This window comes from Bos grunniens, chromosome 24 (assembly GCF_055505025.1).
Source record: "Bos grunniens cultivar Pamir isolate PY7600 chromosome 24, Bosgru_T2T1.0, whole genome shotgun sequence".
Lineage (NCBI taxonomy): Eukaryota > Metazoa > Chordata > Mammalia > Artiodactyla > Bovidae > Bos > Bos grunniens.
The window spans coordinates 2,432,114-2,456,373 of NC_141188.1; the positions used below are offsets into that span (position 1 = coordinate 2,432,114).

A 24,260-nucleotide genomic window follows, 5' to 3' on the forward strand; every position below is an offset into this window, starting at 1 on the left:
CATGGTGAGAATCAGATTACCATCTTTGTAAAAATCTCCAGGAAGTTAACAACCCTGCAAAGGCACATCCAGAAGAGACGGTCAAGACTTCTGAGAAGCAGCTGGCCCGGGGGCTGCAGGTCAGGCCGCTGAGGCCCTGGAAGACCCACCCACCCTGCAGGGAGCCCTCAGGACAGGTGTGGACACACCCACCTCAGCCTGGGCCGGCGGAGGCCCTGGACACAGAGAGGCCCGGGCAGCAGGTAGGGGCCCCTCCCACAGGAGGCCTCGGGGCCCCTTCGAGGGTCTGACCCTCAGGGCAAAACTGACTGGACAGCGGCGTCAGCCAGAATCCTCGTTACTACGGGAGCCTAAGCACGTCTCTGTGCTTCTTCCCAAAGGCGTCCAGCAGACGCACCAGGCAGGACCAAGGGCCCCTTCTGGCCACCGCGAGGTGCGCACCCCGTGGACGTCCCAGCCTCGTGCACAGACCTCCAATTTGGAAGGTCCCCTTCACCGTGGCCCAACTCTCCAGACCATTCTGACCAGAGCTGCTCGTTCAGAAAACAAACAACTGTTCCCAGCGCTGGCGAGGCTTCAGGTAAGAAGTCAGACATCAACCAGTCCAATCAAAAGCAGGCCAGCCAGCCAGGCTGGAGTGTCGAGCAGTACCACCTGGACAGTGAGATGTGATGAGGACCGTGATCAACGTGCAGAATATTAACAAATCGTGTTACCCACACACACGGCACGGATTTCTCAACACGTGGCTGTGCCATGTTCGGTGTGTCCCCAGACCACGGGTGAGTCACGAAGGCGCCTCGGAGGTCATCGAGGACCGGCTTCCTCCCAGGCGGGTCCTCTCGACCGCCAGCGCAGCACCTGGCTCCATCTCAGGGGGTGGGGTCGCCCACCCTGGCCCCTGCCCCCCGCCCACACACGGGCCCCTCTGCCAGCGTGGTGGTCACACGGTGCCCGGAAGCAGAGGGACAGGCCAGCCTGGCCCAGCACTGTGGGGGCCCCTCCCCGGGGGCAGCAGCTGCTAGGCAAACGTGCTCCAGCGCCTCCATGACGTCCGTCCTGGAGGCGGCCCTGTCCGGGTGGCCAGGACACCACGCAGGCTACCAGGTGGGCGTGGCCCCCAGGCCTGGCTGCCCCAGGAGGAGTGACCGTGCCCCAGACCAGACCCCTCGCTCTGGGGCCACCGTGGCTCACAGCGCTCTTGTCCCTGTGCAGCACACAGACTGCAGCACTCAGCGAAGAAGGGACTTCGTTTTAAAGAATGAGGCCAACTCCAGGAGGGGAGCCCAAGCAGGAGGCTGATGGGCAGCGCACACAGAGCGCAAACCAGGCGCCGCGGGCTGGCAGGCCATTTCCAGCTCCCAGAGCCCGCGGGGCCTTGACGGGGTCCAGGGAACAGATCCCATGCTTCCCGCTCAGCCAAACAGTATGACGCAAATCTGTCCTTTATTTTAGGACTTACAGCTGATCCGACCCCTGAACTACCATTTGTTGGCAGGAAGGTAATTTCAAGAATTCGAAGAAAAATCCTACAGTTAGCAGAGCGAGTCCTGGCCCCACGACCACCTGCCCGCAGGACTCCGCCACGGCCCGTGGTCCTAGGGGAGACTGGAGCAAGGGTCAGACCCCTAGAGGCTCCAAGGAGGGCCACTGTTTAACCCAGGTCTGTAGAGAACCATGGATCAATGAGGAAAAGAAAGGCATGAGGCTTTTAGAACACAAACAAGACCCCCTATGCACAAGTTTTCCTTAATTAAATAAATTATGAAGCGAAACTCCTAAGTGCCTAAACTTTGTTCTGAGCTCAGCCGGAGCCTGGGACGAAGACCTCCCTTGCAGGACGAAACGCCCACAGGTTGCTGCCAGCCGCCTGGGCCTGCCCGCCCTGGGGGGCATCTCCCCGCTCCCCCTGCCCCACTCCCACCCAATTTGGGCTTATTTCCCACCTGAACTGTATTCAAATCTGAGTTATTTAACTATCCAAAGGGATTACATTTACATGGGGTGGAAATATTTTCAGCGAATTTCTTAAAATCCTGAGATGCCCAGGCTGATTCACGTCATGTCAGGCAGCACCAAAGGGCTCAGCACCCACGATATGCACTTTCTGCCGCTGCCTCCAGAGCCTGGCCGCCCGCCAAGGAGGGTCATTAACTCACAGCGCAGGAGTCTAGGCGAATACCAGGGAGAGCCTATTCAAGAAGCCTTAACGTAACGGACATTCATAAAACCGTGCCTCATCTCTGAAGACAGATGCGGCCTCGCCTCCAGGGCAGACCCCGTCCTCCTGGTGGACACAGAGCTGGATGCCAGTGTGAAGCCAGGGGACAATGCATAGCTCCTGGCCCGTCCAGCCCCCACAGCGAGCTCCACCCACAGCACGTCCCAGACCAGCGTGGGGAGGAGTGTTTCCTCTCATTCTGGAAAACCACTCATTCCAGAACCACTCAGTCGTGCTAGGTCTGAACAACCGGTACTCTGCCTGCAGTGCAGGAGACCCTGGTTCAATCCCTGGGTCGGGAACATCCCCTGGAGAGAGAACAGCAACCCATGCCAGTATTCTTGCCCGGAGAATCCCATGGACAGAGGAGCCTGGCCAGCTTCTGTCCCCGGGGTCGCAGAGTCAGACACGTTTGAGCAACTAACACTTCACTGAACGATCAACAAAAAAGTTGCCGGGTGTACCTCCACTATGGCCAACTGCGTCCCCGCAGGCTCCTGACCGCTCGGACCCTCCCTGCCAGTGAGGTCAGGACCCCTCGCCCTTCCTGGGGAGCAGCAGGCACGCAGACGCACTGCCGGCCGCGCTCGCCCACACCCACCGTGGCTGCATCGTCACAGCACCTCGCCCCCTTGTCGGTCACAGACCCTGAGAGGCAACACGACACGCGACTTTTGTTTTTCATTTTAAGGAACATCCCCTGCAGCATTTGCTGGGGCTGAACCGCAGGACACGAAGCTAGAAATAGAACTGGAAGCAGCCTGGCAGCCAGGCCAGGCCTCCCGACGCCTTGCCAGGCCTCCTCTCCCGGGTGGCGGGCGCGGCCCCACAGGGCTAGATTATAGCTTCGCAGGTAGTGGAGACAAAACAAAGCAAAACAAAGCCACTCCTCGCCAGGACCTTTCTGTGGGGAGCCGCTGACTGAGCAGGGGCGGCCAGGCCCCCGGGTGACGGACAGACACAGCTTTGAGGGCCAGTCCGCCACCTGCAAGGCAGACGTTTCCAGAGGCAGAGCAGCCGGCCGTCTCAGCCTCCCGAGGCCCACGGCTCCGAAGCCCAGCCTCGCGCCTCAGGTCTTTCCCCTCCAGGCCCCCCGTCTAAGGGGCCAAGACATCCCCAGGCCGACTCGCCCCGGCTGCTTCCTTCGACAAACTCCACGGGAAGAGTAAAACATCCTCCGGACAAAGACCCCGGTGGTGGAGTGTCTCTGGAAGTCTGAGCAAACCGAGGGCTTGGGCCTGCCGGCTGGAGGCGCAAGTGTGGCCCTCGGCCTGCGTGGCCCCGGGTTGGCTGGCACGCTGGGTTCTGGGCCCGAGGCCCGGAGGGCCGCGAGCGAGCAGAACACGTGGGCCTCTGGGGTCTCCAGGCCACCACCATCACTGAGAGGGCACTTTGAATAAAAACTCCAAGTCTTCCTTTTCTCAGGAAACGTCCCCTTTCACGCAAGAATCTTGAGCCCCCAACCGGCACGGTGAGGGACCCGCCCCCAGGCCGCCAGGAGGCCCCGCCCATTTCCTCCTGCGTTGCCAGGGTGACAGCCCCAGCTGGGCGGCCAAAATAACTTAGAAAACAGGAGCCCGGGGCGGGAAGCAGGGCCACGCCCGCCCGGCCCACAGCAGAGCAGCTATTTCCTGAGACCCAGAGGGAAGTTGCAGCAGGAAGCCCCCCCAGGAGGGAAGCCCCCAGCCATCCTCCTTCCCCAGAGGGGCCAGGGCAGCCCCTGTTGGGCAAACAACACCCTGCCCAGACCAGGGCGGGTTATTTTTAAAACTCTGCTTGCTTTCTTTCTTCCAACAAATGGTGACTGACTATCTGCACCTGCCAAGCTCTCTGCACATAAGGAACCCCAGCACCCAGGCCTCCTCGAACGCGGGGGTGTCACGCACTCTAGAGCAAGAGGTGGCGTGAGCGACAGGTGACAGGTGAGAAGATGCCACTCTCACTCAGAATGGTGAGGGTGAGGGGCCCTGTGGTCAGGCAAGGCCGAATCCTTTTGAGAAAGTGCCCATTCTGGGCTGAGTATAATCGCCTCCCAAGCTCTGTCACCTCGCTTCACAATCAACTTCAGAGTTGGTCAGTCATTCACTTATTTCTGTCCAAGTTCATCCCTGAAATAATGTGAAGTCATTTCTGTCACCCATTAAGAGCTGAAGAATTTAATATAACAATGTAACCATTAACTTAATAATTACAATGTAATGTTAGTAATTAATAAGAACAAGAAGAATGTACTTTATTCATAGCTTCCGAAACTTAGAAGCAACCAAGATGTCCATCGGTAAGTGAATGGATAAACTGTGATCCATCCAGACAAAAGATGTTATTCAGCACTAGAGCCATCAAGTCAGGAAGAGGCCTGGAGGAGACGCAAGTTGAGTGTCACTTGAGTGAAAGGAGCCAATCTGAAAAGGCTGCATCCTCTGCGTCCAGCGTCCCAACTGCAGGACGCTCTGGAAAAACTAGGGACACAGTGACCAGGTCAGTGGTCGGGGACCGAGGAGGCAGGGATGAACAGGGGCGGGGCAGTGAAAGCGCTCTGAATGACCCCACTATGGTGGACATGTGTCGTTACACATTCATCCAAACCCACAGGATTAAACACCCAGAGGGAACATTATGTAAACTACAGACTTTGGATGATGATGTGTCCATGTAGGTTCATTGACTGTAACAACCGTCCCATCTAGGGGAGATGTCAATGGTTGGGGGGCTGTGCCTGTGGGTGCAGGGGGTACACAGGAAATCTCGATACCTTCCTCTCAATTCTGCTGTAAACCTAAAACCTGCTCTAAGATAGTCGTAATAAAAAGTATGAGTGTCTCTCACATAGATAAAAAGGGATGCTTACTTCTAATGCCATGACAAAGTGAAGGCACCACCTCGTCTCTGCCCAGAGCTCCCTCCAGCTGCCTGACGTCCCTCCACCAAGGCCCGGTATCCCAGAGGCCTTCCTGCAGGAGGCTTTCCTGGGACTGTGGTCCCTGGAGGCTGGGGTGGGTGGGGGTATACACTTGGCAACGATGCTGAAGGAGCACCTTGAGAATTTTGCTCAGTTTGCTGTCACGGGAGCAGACATGCACAGAGACCGAGGGGGCTGTGAGGCCTTCCCCCCACTCCAGGGGACTCCCAAGCACGGGCCTCTGCTCTGACCAGGCCTGCCTTCTGGGGCGGCAGAGCCTGAGGACACCGGATGTGCGTGGCACTCCGTCCTCACCCGGCTTTCACACCCTGGAGTGGTCAGGGGAGCAGTTCACACATCAGGCCTCTCGTCAGATACATCTGCTAAGAAGACTGGAAAGGGGGCTGGATACCAAGGGAGAAAGTATGCTAGTGGAAACAGCCCAGACAGCCCAGCCAGGACCTGCGTCCAGACAGCCAAACCCAAGCGAGTACAGAAGGCCTGTGGGGCCCATTTCTCCACCTCGAGCCTCACATCTGTTCAGAAAACTGCCACGCTCTCCCACCCTCGCCTGCCTTGGCTCCCACCCACCCAAAGGCCTGGGGACCCACAGCCCAGAAGAGGAAAAGGGAGGCCATCCAGGGAGGACTGATTCAGGCCACATTGGCCTGGTTGGAACATTTGTTTTTTAAAAAAACGAGCAGGACGCTGCAGTTTTAAAAGAAGGGTGGTGAATGATACGGAAAATATTATACAGTCATTGCAGAGCTGGGTACCCAACGGTGCCAAGCTGCTGGGCTCAGCTTCACCACTTCCCCGCCACGTGGGCAGGGCCAGAGAGAGTGTCCTGCAGACAAACAAGAAAGGAGGCTGACAGGGGACACAAGAGACAGGTGGGGGGCCAGGCTGCAGGGAGGGGCTCCGGGCGCCCTCCACTTGGGGCGGCCTCCAGCTCAGGCCCAGTCTTCCTGCAAAACTGGGTGACTGCTCAACGTCTCATTCCTATTGGAGAGCACGCACCCAGTCCCGGGGGCTGGAGGATTCCTGCATCAGCTGCTTGTTTAAGTAGAACCTTTATTTTTGACAGAGAAGAGAAAATGAAAGAAAGAAAAGGCCGGGGAACTCGGTGGTCGCGGGGCCTGAAGGCTGGTTCCCCTGGGACTTTTCTTGGTGGGGCGGGAGGTTTTAGCGCTGAGGGCACAAGGAGCCTGGAGGGCAGACGTAGGGGCTCCTGGCCCCCGCCCCGCGGGACGTCCACGTCCGGGGCCTGGCGCCCTGTCCCCTGGCAGGAACAGTACCCACCGCGCCCTAAAGAGGAGGCCCCTCCAGCGGGACGGCGCCCGGAGCCTAGCCCATTTGGCAAGGCGACCCTACGACCCCAGAGGGCCTCCCCCGCCGCCCCGCTCGCCCCTCAGCTTGGACCTGTTTTCTGCCCGGGTGCCGCGGAGGGTGGGACGGAGGCCGGGGGGCGCCCCGGGCAGAGGGGCGGGAGCCGGGCGCGCCTCCAGACCGGCCCCTCCCGACCCGGATCCGCCGCCCGCCCCGCGCCCGGCCGCGCACCCACCTGCGGGGGCCGCGACGGCGCCCTCGTCGCTCTGGTTAAACTCGAAGAGGAAGTCAAAGTCGAACTCCTGGTCCTCCTCCAGCCCCGTCATGTTGGGTCGGGGGTCAGAGGGCCAGGGCCGGAGTCGGGGTTCGAGGTCAGGGGTCCAGGGTGGGGGTCGGGGCTCGGGTTCCGAGTCCTAGGTCAGGGGTCCGAGGTCAGGGTCGGGATCAGATTCAGGGTCCGGGGTCTCATGGGGTCTGGGGTCGAGGCGGGGTCGGGCTCCTGGTCGGGGTCTAGTGTCGGGGTCCCGGGCCAGGCTCCGTGATCGGGCGCGGGCCGCGGGCACCTGTGGTCGCGCCGCCGGGACTCGGCTGCGCCCGGGCTCGGCCGCGCGTCCTCGGTAACGTGACTCCCGCGCCCCTCCCCCCCGGCCCTCCCCCGCCGCGCCCCTCCCCCCGCTGTTTCCGGGTTTACATAAACAAGCGGCTCGCCGGCCGCCGGCTTCCGAGTTTTAAATAAACTCTCCCCGCGAGCCGGAGCGCACGCCTTTCACTGGTGTCCCGGCTCCCCGCGCCCCCACCCGCGCCCGGGGTCCCCCCCAAGGGAAGCTCTCGGGGTCGGCCCCCCAGCGCGAGGGAGATCCCCGGGTGCCTCCCGGATCTGCGCTCGGGGGGTGCACTGGTGCCAGAGGGGCACACGGGGTCTCCGGCCACCTCCGTCCGCCCCGCGGCCCTAGAACCCCTGCGGCGGGAGTCGGGTGGACAGAAGCTGGGGGTGCGGACGGGACCTGGCGGTGTACCCCCGCCAGCCCGCAACCTCGCTCGGGGAGGCGGGCGCAGCGAGCGGCATCGGCGGCTCCACCGGGGAAGGGGCTGGAGGGAGGGGCGCAGAGCCCGGGACGCGCGGCCCTGACCACAGCGGCTCCGCTGAGCGGCCGAAGGGACCTCCAGGCTGCCGCCCGCCCCTGGGTCGGGGAGCCCCCACCTCCGTCCTGCTGGAGCCCCGCAGGCCGGGCCGGCTCAGAACCCCCTGGATGGCAGGGCCGGCTTTCAGAGGAGCAGCTTCTTCCCCCAACCCGCACGCACGATACTGCGCTCCGGCCCGTGCAGCTTAGATCTCCGCCCCGCCCCCCCAGCCCCACCCTGAGAGTCAGGAGGTGGGAGGTCGTGGGGACGCCCGGGCCGCGGCGCAGCCTTCCAGCGCGGCCTGCTACGGGCAGGCTGATGCCCAACTAGCTACCTTTCCTTTTTGTGACCCCGCTCACTTTAGTCCCTCAAATTACTGAAACACGCGTGCAAACGCCTGTGGGCCCACGAGTAGCCTGCCAACCATCCCTGAATAACCCCAGAGCTCCCCCAGGCCGAGCGAGAAGAGGGGGAGCCCGCGGGGGTGACACCCAAGGCCGGGGCGCAGAGCAGCGTGTGCGCACAAAGTCCGTGTAGAGCTAGGCCCTCCTGAGACCAGCCCGCCCCCGGCCCAACTGGACTTTCTCCCAGCCGTTCTACTTCCCCAGGGTCTTGGCGCCCCGTGAAAGCAACATCTGGAAAAGCCCGAGAAAGGTGGTCAGGAAGGCGGGGGGGGGGGAGGGGGGGGCGGAGGAGAGGCAGAGGATCGCCCACGGGGGAAGGAGGCGGTGCTCAATGGTCCGTTTCTGCGACTCTGCTGCTAATCCAGCCTGTCGCGTCCTCCCCTCTCCTGCAGGCCCTCGGCCCCTGGGGACCAATTTTTCCGGAAGCAGAGAACCTGGGAGTCACCCGACACCCCCCAAACCTCTTCTCTCTCAGGACCTTTTCAAACGGCTGGTTTTCTCTCGTGATAAACTATAGTTCACTTTGGCCTGATTTAGTTTCTAATAATAGTCCCAACTTTGAGATGTATGTTGGAGGGCTGTTTTGTTTTAGTTTGCTTTTTTTGCTGACCTTCAGGCAAATGGAAGTTCTGTTTTCCGTTCAGAAGCCACAGCATTTCATTTTTCTCTCTCTTTTTTTAAGTTCAGCCACTTTATCACCCTCGCCAAAAACTTACACACAAACCTAACAGCCTCTACCCACTGTTTACACCAAAACGTCTCTCTGGACTGTTTTGTCCTGGAGAAAGTGGGTTTATCCTTCCCGGTGGACCCGAGTCCCCCAGGGTCAGGACTCAGGTCTGCTTTGTCCCAAGGAGAAGCTGACCCCCCACCAAGGTCGCCCGAGAGGGGGCCGTTTTCTAACTGGTCCCCCACCAGCACCCTCAGTGCCTTGCGTCTTGTAAATGGTTTGGAGCTATTTGCCAATTCAGCAGACACTCCTGTCTTGATGGAAATGTTTAGCTTGGCGCTTCCTCCCAGCGGCGGCGGGTGTGCTCGGGGCCCAGGCCTCCAGCCCTGCGAGCGATGCGGCCACGGGGCCTTTCTAATCTGGATTAGGAGACGACGCGGAGCGAGGCGGGAGAACAGGGCGGGCTTTGTTCAGTCCTGGAGCGCCCCAGGCATTCCGTGTGGAGCAACTTCTGAATGGGTGGTGGGCGTACCTACAAGGCCCGCATTTCTCTGCCTTCCCCACGCGGAAAAACAAGCACAGGGCCTTCCCGAACAACAGGCCTAATGAGCTTTGACCAGATGCTCATTAAACTGGAGGGGAAGGCTGGGGATTCCCTCAGATTCTCAGATGGGCAACCAAAGCCCAGTCTGGCCTGCGGGGAAGGCCAGATCCTTCCGCCAGCCCTGAGCAAGGCAGGCGTGGACCTGCAGACGGGCTCTTGCCTCTCACACCCCGCTCCTGTCTGTATGAAGGATTAGATCATGCTTTCTGGTTGGCCTAATTCTGCAGTCCTGATACATGCACCGATATTTGTTTAGTCGAAGGGTATCACCGCGCCTGGCTAGCTGTCTCAGCACTGGCGCCTTAGAATGTATTCTCTTACGTAGGAAACAGGACAAATAATCACCCCCTCATAGATGTCTTTTCTTCTTGTAAGAGAAAAAAAAAAAAAAAAGACCCTTTATTGACGACAGACCACCGACTGCTCAAGTAAAGAGATCTAAACTTTGAAAGGCCCACATATTTAAAAAGCAGTGGTAAGAAATATGTGGGGAAACTTTGATGTAAAGTGTCCAAAGATGTAAAATCAAAATCTCGACAACTTTTAAAACTTTTCTGACAGTAACAGCTCATCCTGTAAGCATTATCTACTGCTTACATTTAAACATTTTCTAAATTGGCATGAAATGGTAAGAAACATAAGGTGTATGCTAATATATATCTTCCCTTGATTAAAACTACATATAAATAACATAAGACATCAAGGCCCTGACCCCCATATGACGTTCTTACATTGAATGTAGGGTCTTGAGCGCATGTTTGCTGATGGTAAGAAGTTCTCCAGAGCAGGCAGTCTTTGAAAACTGCAGCTGTGATGCAAGTGGGGCCGTCATATTTATTAGAATCGTGCAGGAAGCAGTAGCATTTAGTTTCTAGCACTTCCCAGAAGGATGTCTGCCCTTATAAAATATGAGTACTCATTACACATTGGCAGCCTTGGCAGTTTTCTTAAAATAATTTAGACAAAGTACTTCAGCGCTGATAAGGCGTTTGGAAAGGTGTCTCTGGCTTCCACCAGAGCCCTGGCCCCGGTGGCCCCTCACAGGAGGCTAATCACCCCTTTGCTCCCGGCTAATGAGGGTGGTGGGGGAGTTCGGGGTGATGGTGGCGGTTTCTAAGGGCGGGTGAGGGGTGAATGTGAGGGGCTGTGGACCCGAGGCTGCCGAAGGAGGGTCGCCAGCAGACTATCAGTCGCGGCCTCGCCATCACCGGCTTCAGGGCAGACGCTTATGCCATCCTTGTGACTATGAAAAAGTAGCTTGAAACTCGGCAGGCCCTTCCCAGACTGTCCTGAAACATCTACGGTTGGAACTCTCAAATCCACAAGATTGCAAACTGGTTTGAATTAGGGGCTGCGCCCCACCGCGCCTTTCATCGCTTTTAGTTCTGCGGGTCGAGCCATCGGCGTGGCGGCGCCTTACGGAGCGGTTCCCGTGGCCCGGTGCCTGGAGAGAATCCGCCCCCGTCTAAGTTCGTAGAGGGGAGCAGAGATCCCCACCTCACTGTACGGCTGGTCTTCGAGGCTACAGGGTGGCCCGGCCCCACTGGGGAAGAAACCGGGCCATCCCTCTTTCCTAAAGAAGCCTCGCTTCTCCCCAAAATGTCCTTCCTTTGTGGCTCTGTCGGCCCTAACCTCGCTGGTCCCCAAGCCGCCTGCATATGAACCGAGTTTCTACAGCGGGATCTGCCGAGCGGCTGCACCAGCGAAGGCCAAGTGCGCGCACTCAGCGCTAGAGAAGAGGAGACACCTATTGGCAAGAAGGCGCGTTCGAAATCAGGGCCGCTCTGGGGAAACACCAGGGGGACACCGGTTCCCAATCTTTGCAGCGCGCCCGCTGCGCGCTCGGCTGCCCGCGCCCCTCCCCGCGCGCGGACACCAGACTGGCCTGCTCGCCCCTCCCCAGGCCGGGAGCCCGCAGGGCGCAGGCGGGATCGGCGCGGGGCTCAGGGTGCGGGGCCGCCCCCACGCCTCGGGGGCCGCGGTGGGGGACTGCGGCTGCGCCCGCTTACCTTCCTCTGCTGACTTCATGGTGCCGCCGGCGGGCGCCGAGGGCCCCAAAGTTTCTCCGCTCCCGCCGACTGCAACCGGAGGGCCGAGTGGAAACTTGGAAGGGACTGGAAAACTGGTACTTGGCATCCACGCGGCGGCGGCGGCGGCGGCAAGCAGGAGGAGGAGCGGGAGAAGTGGGCGCCTCGCGCTGCCGCCCGGGGTCGGGTCTCCCGCGAAAGGCCCCCTCTCCCCTGGCCGACGTGCTCCGGCCCGGGCTCAGCTCAGCCCGCGCGCCCCAGAGAAATGTGGTGGGAGGGTGTGTGCGCGCGTGGCGGAGCCGGGCTGCGGCCCCGGGAGCCCCGCAGGGTGGCGGTGGCCGGGGCTCGGAGGTGTGCGCCCGCGCCCCGGTCCCCGCGCCCGGCCGCCCTCCCCGGCGCGGTGACTGTGCCGGCGAGTTCGGAGTCTCTGAGTCTCGCTCTGACGCAGGGCCGCGCTCTGCCTCCTGCCTTTTTAAAGCTGGAAAATACCTCCCCCGCCTCCCCGCTGGCCCGGCCGCTCCCGCGCCCCCTCCCTGCCGTGACATCACGCCCCCGCCCGCCCGAGCCGGCGCTGGGCCCGGGGGACCAGCCGCCGAGCGGCCGCCCCTCCCCGCGCCGGGCCGCCGCTCGCCCGTCCCGCGGGGCGCAAGGGGGGCGGACAGGGGTGCATGCGGAGAGGCTGGGGCGCACCCGGCGCGCGGACCGGCCCGGACGCCTGGGTCCACTCGGGTGTCCTGAGAGAACCGCACTGTTAATGAGGGGGGCGGGGCGGGGCGGGGAGGGGGGCCGACGGGGGTGCCGAGAGAGCCCTGCATGCTGAAGTCATTATGTAAAATCGCAGGCTTCCCCCGCTGTGGAAATTTGGAAAAGCGCTTCCACTGGCAGGCCCGAGAAAGGAAATTCCCATCCCGCTAAATTACTAACAGATTGCACGGCAGTCCCGGGACGTGGAGTCACTGTCATTTTTCTTCTGTAAATATCTGAGCGACCCAGATTGCCTGTTGCACGGCTGGCTGGCGCGGGGCGGCGGGGTGGGGGGGGGGCGTGGAGAACCACGAGCCCCTCCCCGGGCTCCCAGCCGTCGCCCCCGGCCGGCCCCGAGGGCCAGGGCGGTTTACGGGCGCGACTGGGGTTTCCAGCCGACGGGGGCTGGTCCACTCGCCTCGCGGGGGAGGCCTCTCCAAGCGGCCGTTTCACTTCACTCTTTCCTCTTTCAAGCCCTCCTGCTTCTTGGTGCAGCTCAGCGGCCAAAATGGGACCATATCTTCGTGTTGGCCTTGGATGGAAGGGACGGAGTGTTGGGGCAGTTAAAATGTCTGGTGTTTAAGAATCATAAATCTATTGCACGACACCCTATGTGGGTTAAAATAAACCCAAAGCAGAAGACGTGTCTGCCGCAGGGACCAAGAGGCCTGCGGCTCGCGGGTGGGTGCTCCCAAAGGACTCCACGCCCGGCACCCGGGGAAAGGGGGATGCCACGCTTGACCCAGTGCGGGGGGGGGGGGGGGTTGCCCTGCCCTCGGTGCGACATTAAACAACAGGAAGGCGCCCTGCGGGGGGATGCCCACGTCACCACCGCGGTTGTCGGTTCATCCCAGTGGAGTCGGCCTGACTGGGCGCAGGTCTCCCCTGAGGGTCTCCCCTGGGGGTCTGGTGGGGGTCAGGACACTCCTGGTGTTACTACCTGTGGGTCAGCGCACGTTCTGGGAGCTGGCCCGCCAGGCGCCCCGAGCCCCAGGCAAAGGGCCGGGGGGACCCCGCGGGGACGCAGTGGCTGGGGCTGGGAGACCCCGCGAGGACGCTGGAGGCCCAAGAGGGGGAACCGCTCGCGCTTACCGAGGGGGTAGGGTCGCGAGGACGCGGGACGGAGGGAGGCGGGGCGGGGGGGGGAGAAAGTGGGGGGAAGAGGAGACTGGGGGGCGGGGACTCGGGGGGCGGGACGTGCGTCCGGAGCTGGCAGCCGCCAGGGGGCGCCCCGCCCCTCCCCCTTCCCCCCGCCCCCGCCCCCGCCTCCCTCTGCAAAGATGCGCTGGTGAGTCCCCGGCCCCCTAGTCTACGGGCTCGAGTTTTGCCTGGAGAGTTTGTCGGCGCGAGTGCCCGCCCCACTAGGGGAACGGGCCGGGAGGAGAGGCCGAGTCGTGGCGTGGAGCGAAGGGAGGTCTGGAGAGTTGTGTCAAAAGGAAGGCTGACTCTCGCCCCCTCCGCCCGCCCCTCTCGGGCTTTCAGGGGCGCGGGGCTCCTGCGGCTCCTGCGGCCCCGGAGCCTGCGGGACCCCTCGGGGCGGGAGTGCCACTTGGCCATTGGCCGCCGCCTCCTCCTCCTCTTCCTCCAATAAATAATTTTCACTCCATCCAGAAAAGCTCTTTTCCTGTCTGCTCTCAACGCGCCCCTCATTCCCCCGCCCGGGTGACGGTGTCCCGTCTGTTTCCCTCTGTTTAATGCCGTTGCCCGGACCACGGTGGCCGCGCGCCAGGGCGCAGGGAGTCCCGGAGGCGGCGGCGCAGCTCCGCGGCCAGCGCGCCCCCGTGTCCGCCTCGGGCCGGCCCTGCGGCCACCGCGGGGCCACCGGCCTCGTCCCCGCGCCCGCGGCCCCCCGGCGCCCCTTCCGCCTTTCTGGGTCCTCCGGCCCCGCTCGAGGTGTGTTTATAGCTGCTACTAGGAGAGACGTTACACGGGTTTTATTTTAAGAATTGGTGATGACTAACGAAGTTAAAAGGAGCTTAGGACAGAAAACAAGACTATTTTTAGATTACTGTTGTTTCTGTGGATTATTGGGGCAAATACACCCAAAGAAGCTTACCACTTTCAAAGTCCCTTTAGTGCCAAATCCTTTCTTCTGGTGCACACTTGGGTATTCATCTTCCTGCTCAATATTTTCTATAGACTTTGCAGTCGCTGTTGTTCTCGGTTTTGTGTTCAAGTACAAGTGCTATGGAGATGGCACCCTCAGCGCCCGCGGCCTGGGGACCGGCTCTGGAGGACCTGGGAGGCACTGGTCTGGCCAGAGCTGCCTGAAGGGGCTGCTGTGTCCCCTGCCCTGGGAGCCCCGCTGGGGACCCCTTGGTCCCACTTTCCAGCTTCTGCACCCCCAGCCTGGCAGGGCCTTCTGGGCAGGTGCAGCTGGTGTCCATCCTTTCTTCCTGTTCCCTTGTTGCACACCCAGGTGCCACTTCTTGCTCATGAAAATCACCTCAGACATCTGTGAGTTGAATGTAAATGCTTTTGTTCTCGCCAGGTCCACCTCCGAGCCCTGGCAGTGCCAGTTTAAAGTTCTCCCATTTGGAACCACTTTGAGCATGCGATTTCTCTAAAGGGCAGGTGTGCATTCCTCCTGCAGCACCTCTGAGCAGCCTGCAAGAGGCTTACAGACTGAACCAAGTGTTGGCAGACATGCTTGGCTACATGGGCATTGAGCCAGAGGGTAGAGATAGGCATTAAGTGAAAAATCAGAATTGCATGCATGTTAAGTTGCCTTAGTTGTGTCCAACTCTGCAACTCTACGGACCGCCGCCCACCAGGCTCCTCTGTCCATGAGAATTCTCCAGGCAAGAATACTGGAGAGGGTTGCTGTGCCTTCCTCTAGGGGATCTTTCTGACCCAGGAATCAAACCCACATCTCTATGTCTACCTGCATTGGCAGGCAGGTTCTTTACCAGTAGCGCCACCTGGGAAGCCCAAAAATCACAATTAGGAAGAGTTTGTTTACTTCTAAGTAAACTTTGCTGAGGTTCTTTTAAAAAGCCATTGACAGTAAACCTGCCAGTTGTGCCTGAAGTTGAAAAAGATGGGTCTGCACACCTGTGAGTTCCCTTTTCTGTTAGGGGTGTCCTTAGAGGTCCGTACATTTCTGGTTTGGAGGTTCTGCTCTGAGATTTTCCCTGTGAAGTAGCTCTTGAATCTTCTCCTCGTCCCTGAGACAGCACAGGGGCTTCTTCATCTCCAGACCACCCACTCCAGGCGTCCCACCACTGGGCTAAAACTGCAGTCCTCAGCCAGTGTCAGCACGGCCAGGGCTGGTCAGCACCCCTGCCGAAGACTCAGCATGGCACCTCCCGCCCTTCGCCCTCCACGTGGCCCGCCCTGAGTCTCAGCAGTGGCTCCCCTGGTCCAGTGGAGAACGTTCTCTCTGGACAGTGTCCCATGTGACTCTGAGGGGAACGTGTGTTCTGCCGCGCCTGGGTGGCGTGTCCTAAGGATGTCCGGTGGGCCTTGCTGGTATGCCTCCCTGGGCTCAGGTCTTCTGTTTCGTGGTTGGTCTTCTGCCTGGTTGCCACACCCATGATTGAAGGCAGGGCCCTTCCTGACATCTCCCACTATTGCTGCAGCGTTGCCTCTCCCTTCCTCCCGTCAGCTTCTGTGGCATATATCCTGGGCCTCTGTGGCTAGATGCACATATATTTATAATTTTTACGTCTTCCTGATGGATGGGCCCTGTAATCGTTATGAAACATGCCTCTTTGTTTAATGACATTTTCTGTGTGTTAAAATCTATTTTATCTGACATTCATACAGCCGTTCCAGCTTCCCGACCTTGTTCTTTGCATAATGTATGTTTTTCCACTTTAGTCCATTCGTGAGTCTAAAGTGCACCTACTGTAGCCGGGTTCGGGTTGGATCACGTTTTCTTTTGATCAGCTTGTTAAATCCATCCACATTTAATGTTAGTCTTGATATCATTGGATTTATATCTGCCATTTCATTTTTCTTGTTTTCTGTTTTCCTCCCGTTGGTTTGTTCCTCTGTTCCTCCTTTATTGCTTTAAGTGAATGTTTTCTGATGTAGCAAAATGAATTCTTTAGTGCTTTTTACCCCTTTTAAAGTTATTTCTTTAGTGGATTTACCACAGAAATATTAACATCACAGTCAGCTTCAGATGCCTAGTAGCTTAATTTCAGTGACAGACATAACCATGAATCCTATGTGGGTTCATTCCTTTCTCCTCTTTTTATGGTAACATGTTAACGAATGGTGATGCTGCAGACCCAGCGGGGCTCTGGTGCTCCTTCACCACCTGCAGGCGTCTCCTTCCTCCCAGCTTTGTTTCACCCACTTCCTTGGTTCTGGTGAAAATATTACACTTGTCTTACATTTCCACTAATTATAGGCCTCACATTACATTATATCTGTATTATTTTATACGATTGCTTTTTAAACCAGTTATTGGAATAAAGGAGGAAAATATACATTTGTACTGCTTCATAAAATGACGTACTTACCTTTAACAGCACTGTTTATTCATGTGGCTTCAGTGTCTGTCTGGGGTCACCCGCTTTCCACCTGAAGAACTTCCTTTATTTCTTGTAAGGTGGGTCTGCCAGCAGCAAGTTCTCAGTGTTTGTTTATATGGGAAAATCTTCATTTCACCCTCGCTTTTGAAAGGTAGTTTTGCTGAGTATCAGATTCTTGGTTTGCAGTGTTCTCCTCTGAGCACACTGGTGTGTTGCCCACTGCCTTCCAGCCTGAGGAAGTCTCCTTTGGGCTCAGTCCCCTGGGGCAGCGGAAGCGACCTTGGGATTTTTGTCGTGTCTGCAATCCTCAGCGCTTTCACAGTGATGCAGGCCGAGGTCCTCTCTGTTGAAAGGGAGGCCAGAGGCGGATTTCTGGGCCCACCTGAGACCCCGCCTGTGGGCTCCTTACCTGGGAGGAGCTGCCTCCCCTCTGCCGCTCGTCTGCTTTGCTGTGGACTCAGCCTCAGCTGGGACCCCAGGCCGCACCGGAACCCCAGCTGGCCCTGGGGTCTGTCCTGCTCTGCGAGGCCCACAAGGGCCTGGCGGCCTCTGAGGTGGACCCAGGAGGGGTGAGGATGCCCCATGGAGCAGAGTCCCCGCAGTTCCCCTCCATCCTCTTGAGGGATTCTGCACGGGCTCCTGCTGCCCTGGGTCCCTCCCAGCAGCCTCAGGCCAAACCTATGTTTCTGAGAGCTGAGGGCATGCGGAGGCGGCGGGCACTCCACACCCCCCGTATCTGGCTGTCTGGGCATCTGCTCTGGCCACCGACCTGGCTGGAGGGAACTAGGGTCCTCCTCTGGTTTCTGGCAAGCTTCACGGTTTGCACCTGTGAGCTCACTATGCCTTCGTTTTGCAGAATGGTAACAGGAACAGTCTTCTGATGGCAACTCTTAAATTCAGCAGTGGCCCAAGGCGAGCAGTTTTCCATCCCAGTCTTGGGCCGAGGTTGGCGGGGTTGGGGGGTGGTCTGGGTCCCTTTCTCGCTCTAATTGGCTTCGCTTTTGCACACAGTGAGTTTTCGGGAGGGGCGGGCACAGGACCCCAGGCACAGGCCAGCACCCCCTCCCCAGCCCGGGGCTCTGGCCCAGCGTGGGAGGAGATGGAATCCGCCCATGGCTTGGGTCTGCCGAGCTTCCCAAACTATTTTTAAAGTGTTTTTGGTTCAATAAAGCTCTAAACAAGTTTTGCCAGGCACTTTTTCCATTAATTTTTAAACTGGAGTGAATTTCAAGGGAAATTTAATCCATGTGCTTCTGATTCATTTACACTTAACTCATGGAGATGCTGCGTTGAACTGTTTGATGTTGAAGCAGAAGTCGGCTTTTTACAAGCCCGCTTGGCCTTTTTTCCTTCTTGGAAACAGGAAGTGGCGTCTTGCCAAAGTGTAAATGGATGGGAACCCTCAGGGAAGATGCTGTTTCAAGCCCACACCCTAGAGCCTGGGGCTGTGGCAGGGCTGGGCTGTGGGGTCCCAGGAGCTGACAGCGGGGGGTTCCAGGCAGGGGCCATGGGCCCGACACCTCCGCACACCCCCAGGCTCCCCCGCATTTGGGCCTCCAGTGCCCAGACAGCAAGAGACCCTGTGCTGTACTTGTCTGCTTACAACGCGTGTGGACACACGCAACACACGCAACACAGTTCACTATCAACACACGCAACACACGCAACACAGTTCACTGTCAACACATGCAACACACGCAACACAGTTCACTGTCAACACACGCAACACAGTTCACTGTCAACACACACAACACACGCAACACAGTTCACTGTCAACACACGCAACACACGCAACACAGTTCACTGTCAACACATGCAACACACGCAACACAGTTCACTGTCAACACACGCAACACAGTTCACTGTCACACACACAACACACGCAACACAGTTCACTGTCAACACACGCAACACACGCAACACAGTTCACTGTCAACACACGCAACACACACAACACAGTTCACTGTCAACACACGCAACACAGTTCACTATCAACACACACAACACACGCATCACAGTTCACTGTCAACACACGCAACACACGCAACACAGTTCACTGTCAACACACGCAACACACGCAACACAGTTCACTGTCAACACACGCAACACAGTTCACTGTCAACACATGCAACACACGCAACACAGTTCACTGTCAACACACGCAACACACGCAACACAGTTCACTGTCAACACATGCAACACACGCAACACAGTTCACTGTCAACACACGCAACACAGTTCACTGTCAACACATGCAACACACGCAACACAGTTCACTGTCAACACACGCAACACACGCAACACAGTTCACTGTCAACACATGCAACACACGCAACACAGTTCACTGTCAACACACGCAACACAGTTCACTGTCACACACACAACACACGCAACACAGTTCACTGTCAACACACGCAACACACGCAACACAGTTCACTGTCACACACACAACACACGCAACACAGTTCACTGTCAACACACGCAACACACGCAACACAGTTCACTGTCAACACATGCAACACACGCAACACAGTTCACTGTCAACACACGCAACACAGTTCACTGTCAACACACGCAACACACGCAACACAGTTCACTGTCAACACATGCAACACACGCAACACAGTTCACTGTCAACACACGCAACACAGTTCACTGTCACACACACAACAGACGCAACACAGTTCACTGTCAACACACGCAACACACGCAACACAGTTCACTGTCAACACACGCAACACAGTTCACTGTCACACACACAACACACGCAACACAGTTCACTGTCAACACACGCAACACAGTTCACTGTCAACACATGCAACACACACAACACAGTTCACTGTCAACACACGCAACACAGTTCACTATCAACACACACAACACACGCATCACAGTTCACTGTCAACACACGCAACACAGTTCACTGTCAACACATGCAACACACGCAACACAGTTCACTGTCAACACACGCAACACAGTTCACTATCAACACACACAACACACGCAACACAGTTCACTGTCAACACACGCAACACACGCAACACAGTTCACTGTCAACACATGCAACACACGCAACACAGTTCACTGTCAACACACGCAATACACGCAACACAGTTCACTGTCAACACATGCAACACACGCAACACAGTTCACTGTCAACACATGCAACACACGCAACACAGTTCACTGTAAACACACGTAACACATGCAACAGTGCACTGTCAACACACGCAACAGAGTTCACTGTCAACACACGCAACACATGCCACACACACAACACACACAACACAGTGCACTATCAACACATGCAACACACTGCACTATCAACCCATGTAACACACGCAACACAGTTCACTGTCAACACATGCAACACACATAACACAGTTCACTGTTGACACAACACACGCAACACAGTTCACTGTCAACGCACGCAACACACGCAACACAGTGCACTATCAACCCACGCAACACACGCAACACAGTGCACTATCAACCCACGCAACACATGCAACACAGTTCACTGTCAACACATGCAACACACATAACACAGTTCACTGTTGACACAACACATGCAACACAGTTCACTGTCAACGCACGCAACACACGCAACACAGTGCACTATCAACCCACGCAACACACGCAACACAGTGCACTATCAACCCACGCAACACACGCAACACAGTTCACTGTCAACACATGCAACACACATAACACAGTTCACTGTTGACACACATAACACAGTTCACTATGGAAACAATAAGTGTGCACTTCACTGGCATCAAGTACGGGCACACAGTCGCCATTGTCTGTGGAGTGCTCTCATCTTCTCAAGCTGGCACCCGGATCACCAGCCCCACCCCATCCCCTACCTCCCATTTGTGAACCTGCACACTAAGCTAAGCCCAGGCCCCTTGTGTGGATGGAATCACTCAGTATTTGTCCTTTTAGAACGGCTGTTTCACTCGGCAACATGTCCTCGAGGTCCATCCGGGTTGTTCCCGGTCAGCGCTCCTCCCTGTTGAGGCTGACTCAGCCCAACGTGGGCAGGGACCTGCTTCCCTCCCTGCTCGTCCGTGGAAGGGTGTTTGCATTGAGTGCACCTCCCCACCGTCAGGAAGTTGCCGGCCTGAGCACGGGTGCAGATACTCCTCGAGACCCTCCCTCTGGCCTCTGGGTGACTGGCCCCCTCGGGGGTCTCTGGCCCACATGCTCCAAGTCGGGCTCCTCCAGGGACCCGCAGCCCATGTTGCTCTGTCGATGGCACTGCAGCGGCTGCTCTGGGCAGGTGCTACCAACGTCCTGGCGGCCGTGAGACCTTCCGGCCGGCGGCCAGAACTGGAAGGCAGAGGGGAGGCGGTGGCAAGGCAGGGGACCCCAGGCTGAAGGCACTTTAGAGGACGAATGCCTGCCCTGGTGCAGGCAGAGGACCAAGGCTTCTGGGACCCAAGGACAAAGGGCACGGCTGCAGCCTGGTGGGCTGAGGCTGTTGAGGGGGACTGGGAAGGGACTCAGAAATGCCCCAGGCCTCTCATCCCCGCTGGGAACGGCTCTGTAGCTGGGCCCACCCAAGTCTGTCCGCCCCTCATCACTGCTGTTTAATGATGCATGGCCTGCGTCCTCACGTGGTTCTCATGCAGTGTCCTCCAGATCTGGCCACGTGGGGCCCCAAGCTGCCAGGTGGTCCCTCCTGGGCAGTGTGATGGGGGGCCCTGGACATCCCGGCTCCTAGGGCCACAGCAGGCGGGTCCTAGGGCCACAGCAGGCAGTCTGTAGCTGAGTGGCTCAACTGCCAGGCTGGCAGCTGTGGTTACCAAAATGCCTTCAGCCCCCCTCCACCAAACTCCCCAGCTGGGCATCCACCCAACATTCACCTTCCTGTTTCCTCCTGAGGACCCGGGTGGGCCCCCGGCCGAGGGCAGAGTGTCCTGCTGAGCATTAGGGTCACGTGGTGGGATGTTGGGGTCTGCATCGCTGACCACACTGGGCGTCCTTCCCCCATAGAGGCTGCTCAGCCTCCAAGTGCCTCATCCAGATCTGACCAGCCTGAGCCCAGCCCCACGGTCCCGAGGTCCTGGAGCCCCCCCATGCCCTCCCCCGCCTGTCTGTCACCTGCCCCTCATGCAGGCATTCAGATGGGACGGGGTGGTGGAAGTCAGAATGTCCCAGCAATTGTGGGGGCAGAGCCCGCAGCCTGGCACGTGTGCCCGTGGTGGGGTGCCTGTGGCGGGCAGGAGGGTCCCGGCACACAGGAAGCCCTGCTGGAGGAGGTGGCCACCTGCAGGGTCGTGGGGGCAGCCCCTCACATCCTGGGAGGTCCCAGTGACAGGCTACTCTCCCAGAGGTGGTTAGTGGTGGCGAGGGGGTACAGGCCAGACAGGGACCCCACAACCCTGCACCCAGCTCAGGCTCCAGGGGTGTGGGGACCTCAGGGCTCATTGAGAACATGTGAGGGGAGTAGTGGGAGGCTCCCTCCCCAGAGCCCCTGACGCCCCCAGGGTCCTTGGCATTGGAACTGTGACCCCTGAACTGAGCTGGGCCCATCCAGTTCACTGGGTGTGGGTGCCTTGCCCTCTGGCACCCCCGAAGTGGGGCCAGAGCCTCCTCCAGGACCAGCCCGGCCTGGCGCTCTGGGGCCATGTTTGGGGCGTCCCCCTCTGCTCTGCTATTCCGGACACAGGGAGCTGCTCAGCTGGAGCGGGGGCATCACGGGGCTCTGGGGCCAGGAGGCTGCGTCCCAGCCAGTGAGATGTCACCCCAGTGAGGGGAGTGGGCCTGGGGGTGCAGCTGCCTTCCGCTCCTGTTTGGTGAAAACAGTAAGAAGCACGTACCCCTTCTCTTTGGGTGAGACCCCAAAGTCATCATCGTAACTGCAGCCTCCAGACACTCAGACAGACCACTCTCCTTGGCAGCGACAGTCAGGGCTACTCAGGACTAGGACGTTGGGGCTGAGTGGACGCCCCGCCAGCTTGCCTGTGTGGAGGGCACCCCCTGTAGTTGTGCCCAGAAGCCCTGGGAGCAACCGTCTAAACTGTGAGGCTCCCCCCGATGCTCAGGAGTCTGGCTTCTCTTAGAGCCGGCTCTCTGAGGGCAGGTGACCCAGCCAGGTGCCGGGCAGGGGACGTGAAGACGCAGCCTGGACCAGACACCCGGCCCCATCATAGAATCAGAGCCGCCTTGGCTCGGCCAGCCAGTCTCTGCACCTTCAGGTCAGGAAGAGCCTGGGAGCCCTGAAGCGATGTTAGGTCACTCTGAACAAACAGCATCCAGGGTTCAGCGCAGTCACCTGACCGTCGTGAGCCTGCCCGGGAGGACCCCTCCGGCTCTGTCTGTCCCGGGCGTGGGCTGTGTGACCGGGGCAGGGGCTCCGCTGCCCAGGGACCCGAGGCCCTGCCCCCTCCGTGCTTCAACCCCGTCCTGCCTTTGCTTCACTCGCTTCTCAGAGGTCGTGTCCACCCTCAGCTCTCCCTTGAGCCCTGACGGGCCACCCAGCCGATGGATGGACGCAGAGCTCCGAGGGGCCTGAGCAGGGCCGATGGACGAGCAGAGTGGGCCCAGCCTCCCCTTGGGAGCTCTGGCCTCCTTGGAAGAAGCCACCGCAGCCCCCGGCAGAGCATCCTGTGACTGGGAACGGAGAGTTCCGCCTAACCCCGGTCACCCCGGCTCAGAGCCCGCCAGGCCCACGGTGGCCGCTCGCCCAGTTGGCAGAAGGGACTGGGGGGTCGGGCAGGGACTCGGGGGCCCCTCCACACACTGGCTTCCCTGAGCCGGGCGGGCCCCCGACCCTGTAGGCAGCAGAGCTGGGCTGTGGAAGGCGCTGGGGTCAGCCTTTCTCTGCGGCAGCCACATAGCCCAGGCCTGAGAACTGGCTTGGAGAAGAGCAGAGAGGGTCTCTGGCTTTACAATCACGTGGTTGTGAGACTCATAAAGTTCTGCTTTAAGGAAAACGGTGCATGACCTCGGTCCTCCTGGGCCCTAGGGTTCTGCTCACCCAGAGTCTCCCGGCCACCAGGAGGGCGGCGGGCAGAAGAGCGGGGGCCGCGGGTGGGGTCATCCTGGGAGAACCAGGTGTCGCCCGCACTTTACCATGAAGGGGACCCCGGTCCCCATCCAGAGTGTAGTTCGCGTGGACACAGGCCCGTGCGTGAAGGCAGCGAATGCGCGGAGAATCTAGCCCAGACCGCTGACTGACCTGAGAGCCCGAAAGTTGGGCCGCCGGCCTTGGCTGCATTCCTTAGTTTCTAGCGCCACCTGCTGGAGTCCCCTGGAATTACACTTGCTCTGCGCGCTCTGTTCATCGGGAGCCCAGCCAGGCCGCCTGAGCAGGAGCCTGAGCAGGCACCGCCCATTGAGGGCCTCTGGGATCACAGGGGCGCAGCCACCGCGCCCCCTCCTAGGGACGCAAACCAGTGCCACCTGCCTGTCGTGTGGGGCCCTTACTGGCAGCTTGGGATGAGACCCCCGCCCGGGACAAAGGAACACCAGGAGCTATCCGGACTGGGGGTCAGACCAGGGTTTAGCAGGAAGTCGGGGAGCCAGCACAGTGCTTGTGTGGATGGCCAGCTTCCCTGAGTCTAAATTACTCCAGCAAAAAGGGCTTTCAGGAGAACCTGCAGGGTGGACCCACCCAGCAGCAGTGGGAGCAGCCTCCCCGGGACCCCAGGGTCTGCCTGTTCGGGGGCCACAGGACTGTTTGCTGAGTGAGGAGCTGGGTATGTGAGGGGCTTCCGACTGACGGCCTTTCCTGTGGGGACCTGGC

The 24,260-nt window shown here is 59.1% G+C and overlaps 1 protein-coding gene across 4 annotated transcripts in view; it reads right to left on the minus strand.

Moving 5' to 3' along the window:
* Positions 1–11,722, minus strand: part of NFATC1 (nuclear factor of activated T cells 1) — an 88,695-nt gene extending 76,973 nt beyond the window's left edge. For 2 of the 4 annotated variants that reach the window (XM_086372089.1, XM_086372087.1), the window contains exon 1: positions 11,259–11,722. In XM_086372089.1, coding sequence (XP_086228215.1) covers positions 11,259–11,385 — 127 coding nt within the window. In that variant the 5' untranslated portion in view covers positions 11,386–11,722. Of the gene's footprint in view, positions 1–6,684; positions 7,072–11,258 lie in introns of those variants that run through there. The other 2 variants (XM_086372088.1, XM_086372086.1) reach the window with 2 other exon arrangements.
* Positions 11,723–24,260: the final 12,538 nt, after the last annotated feature.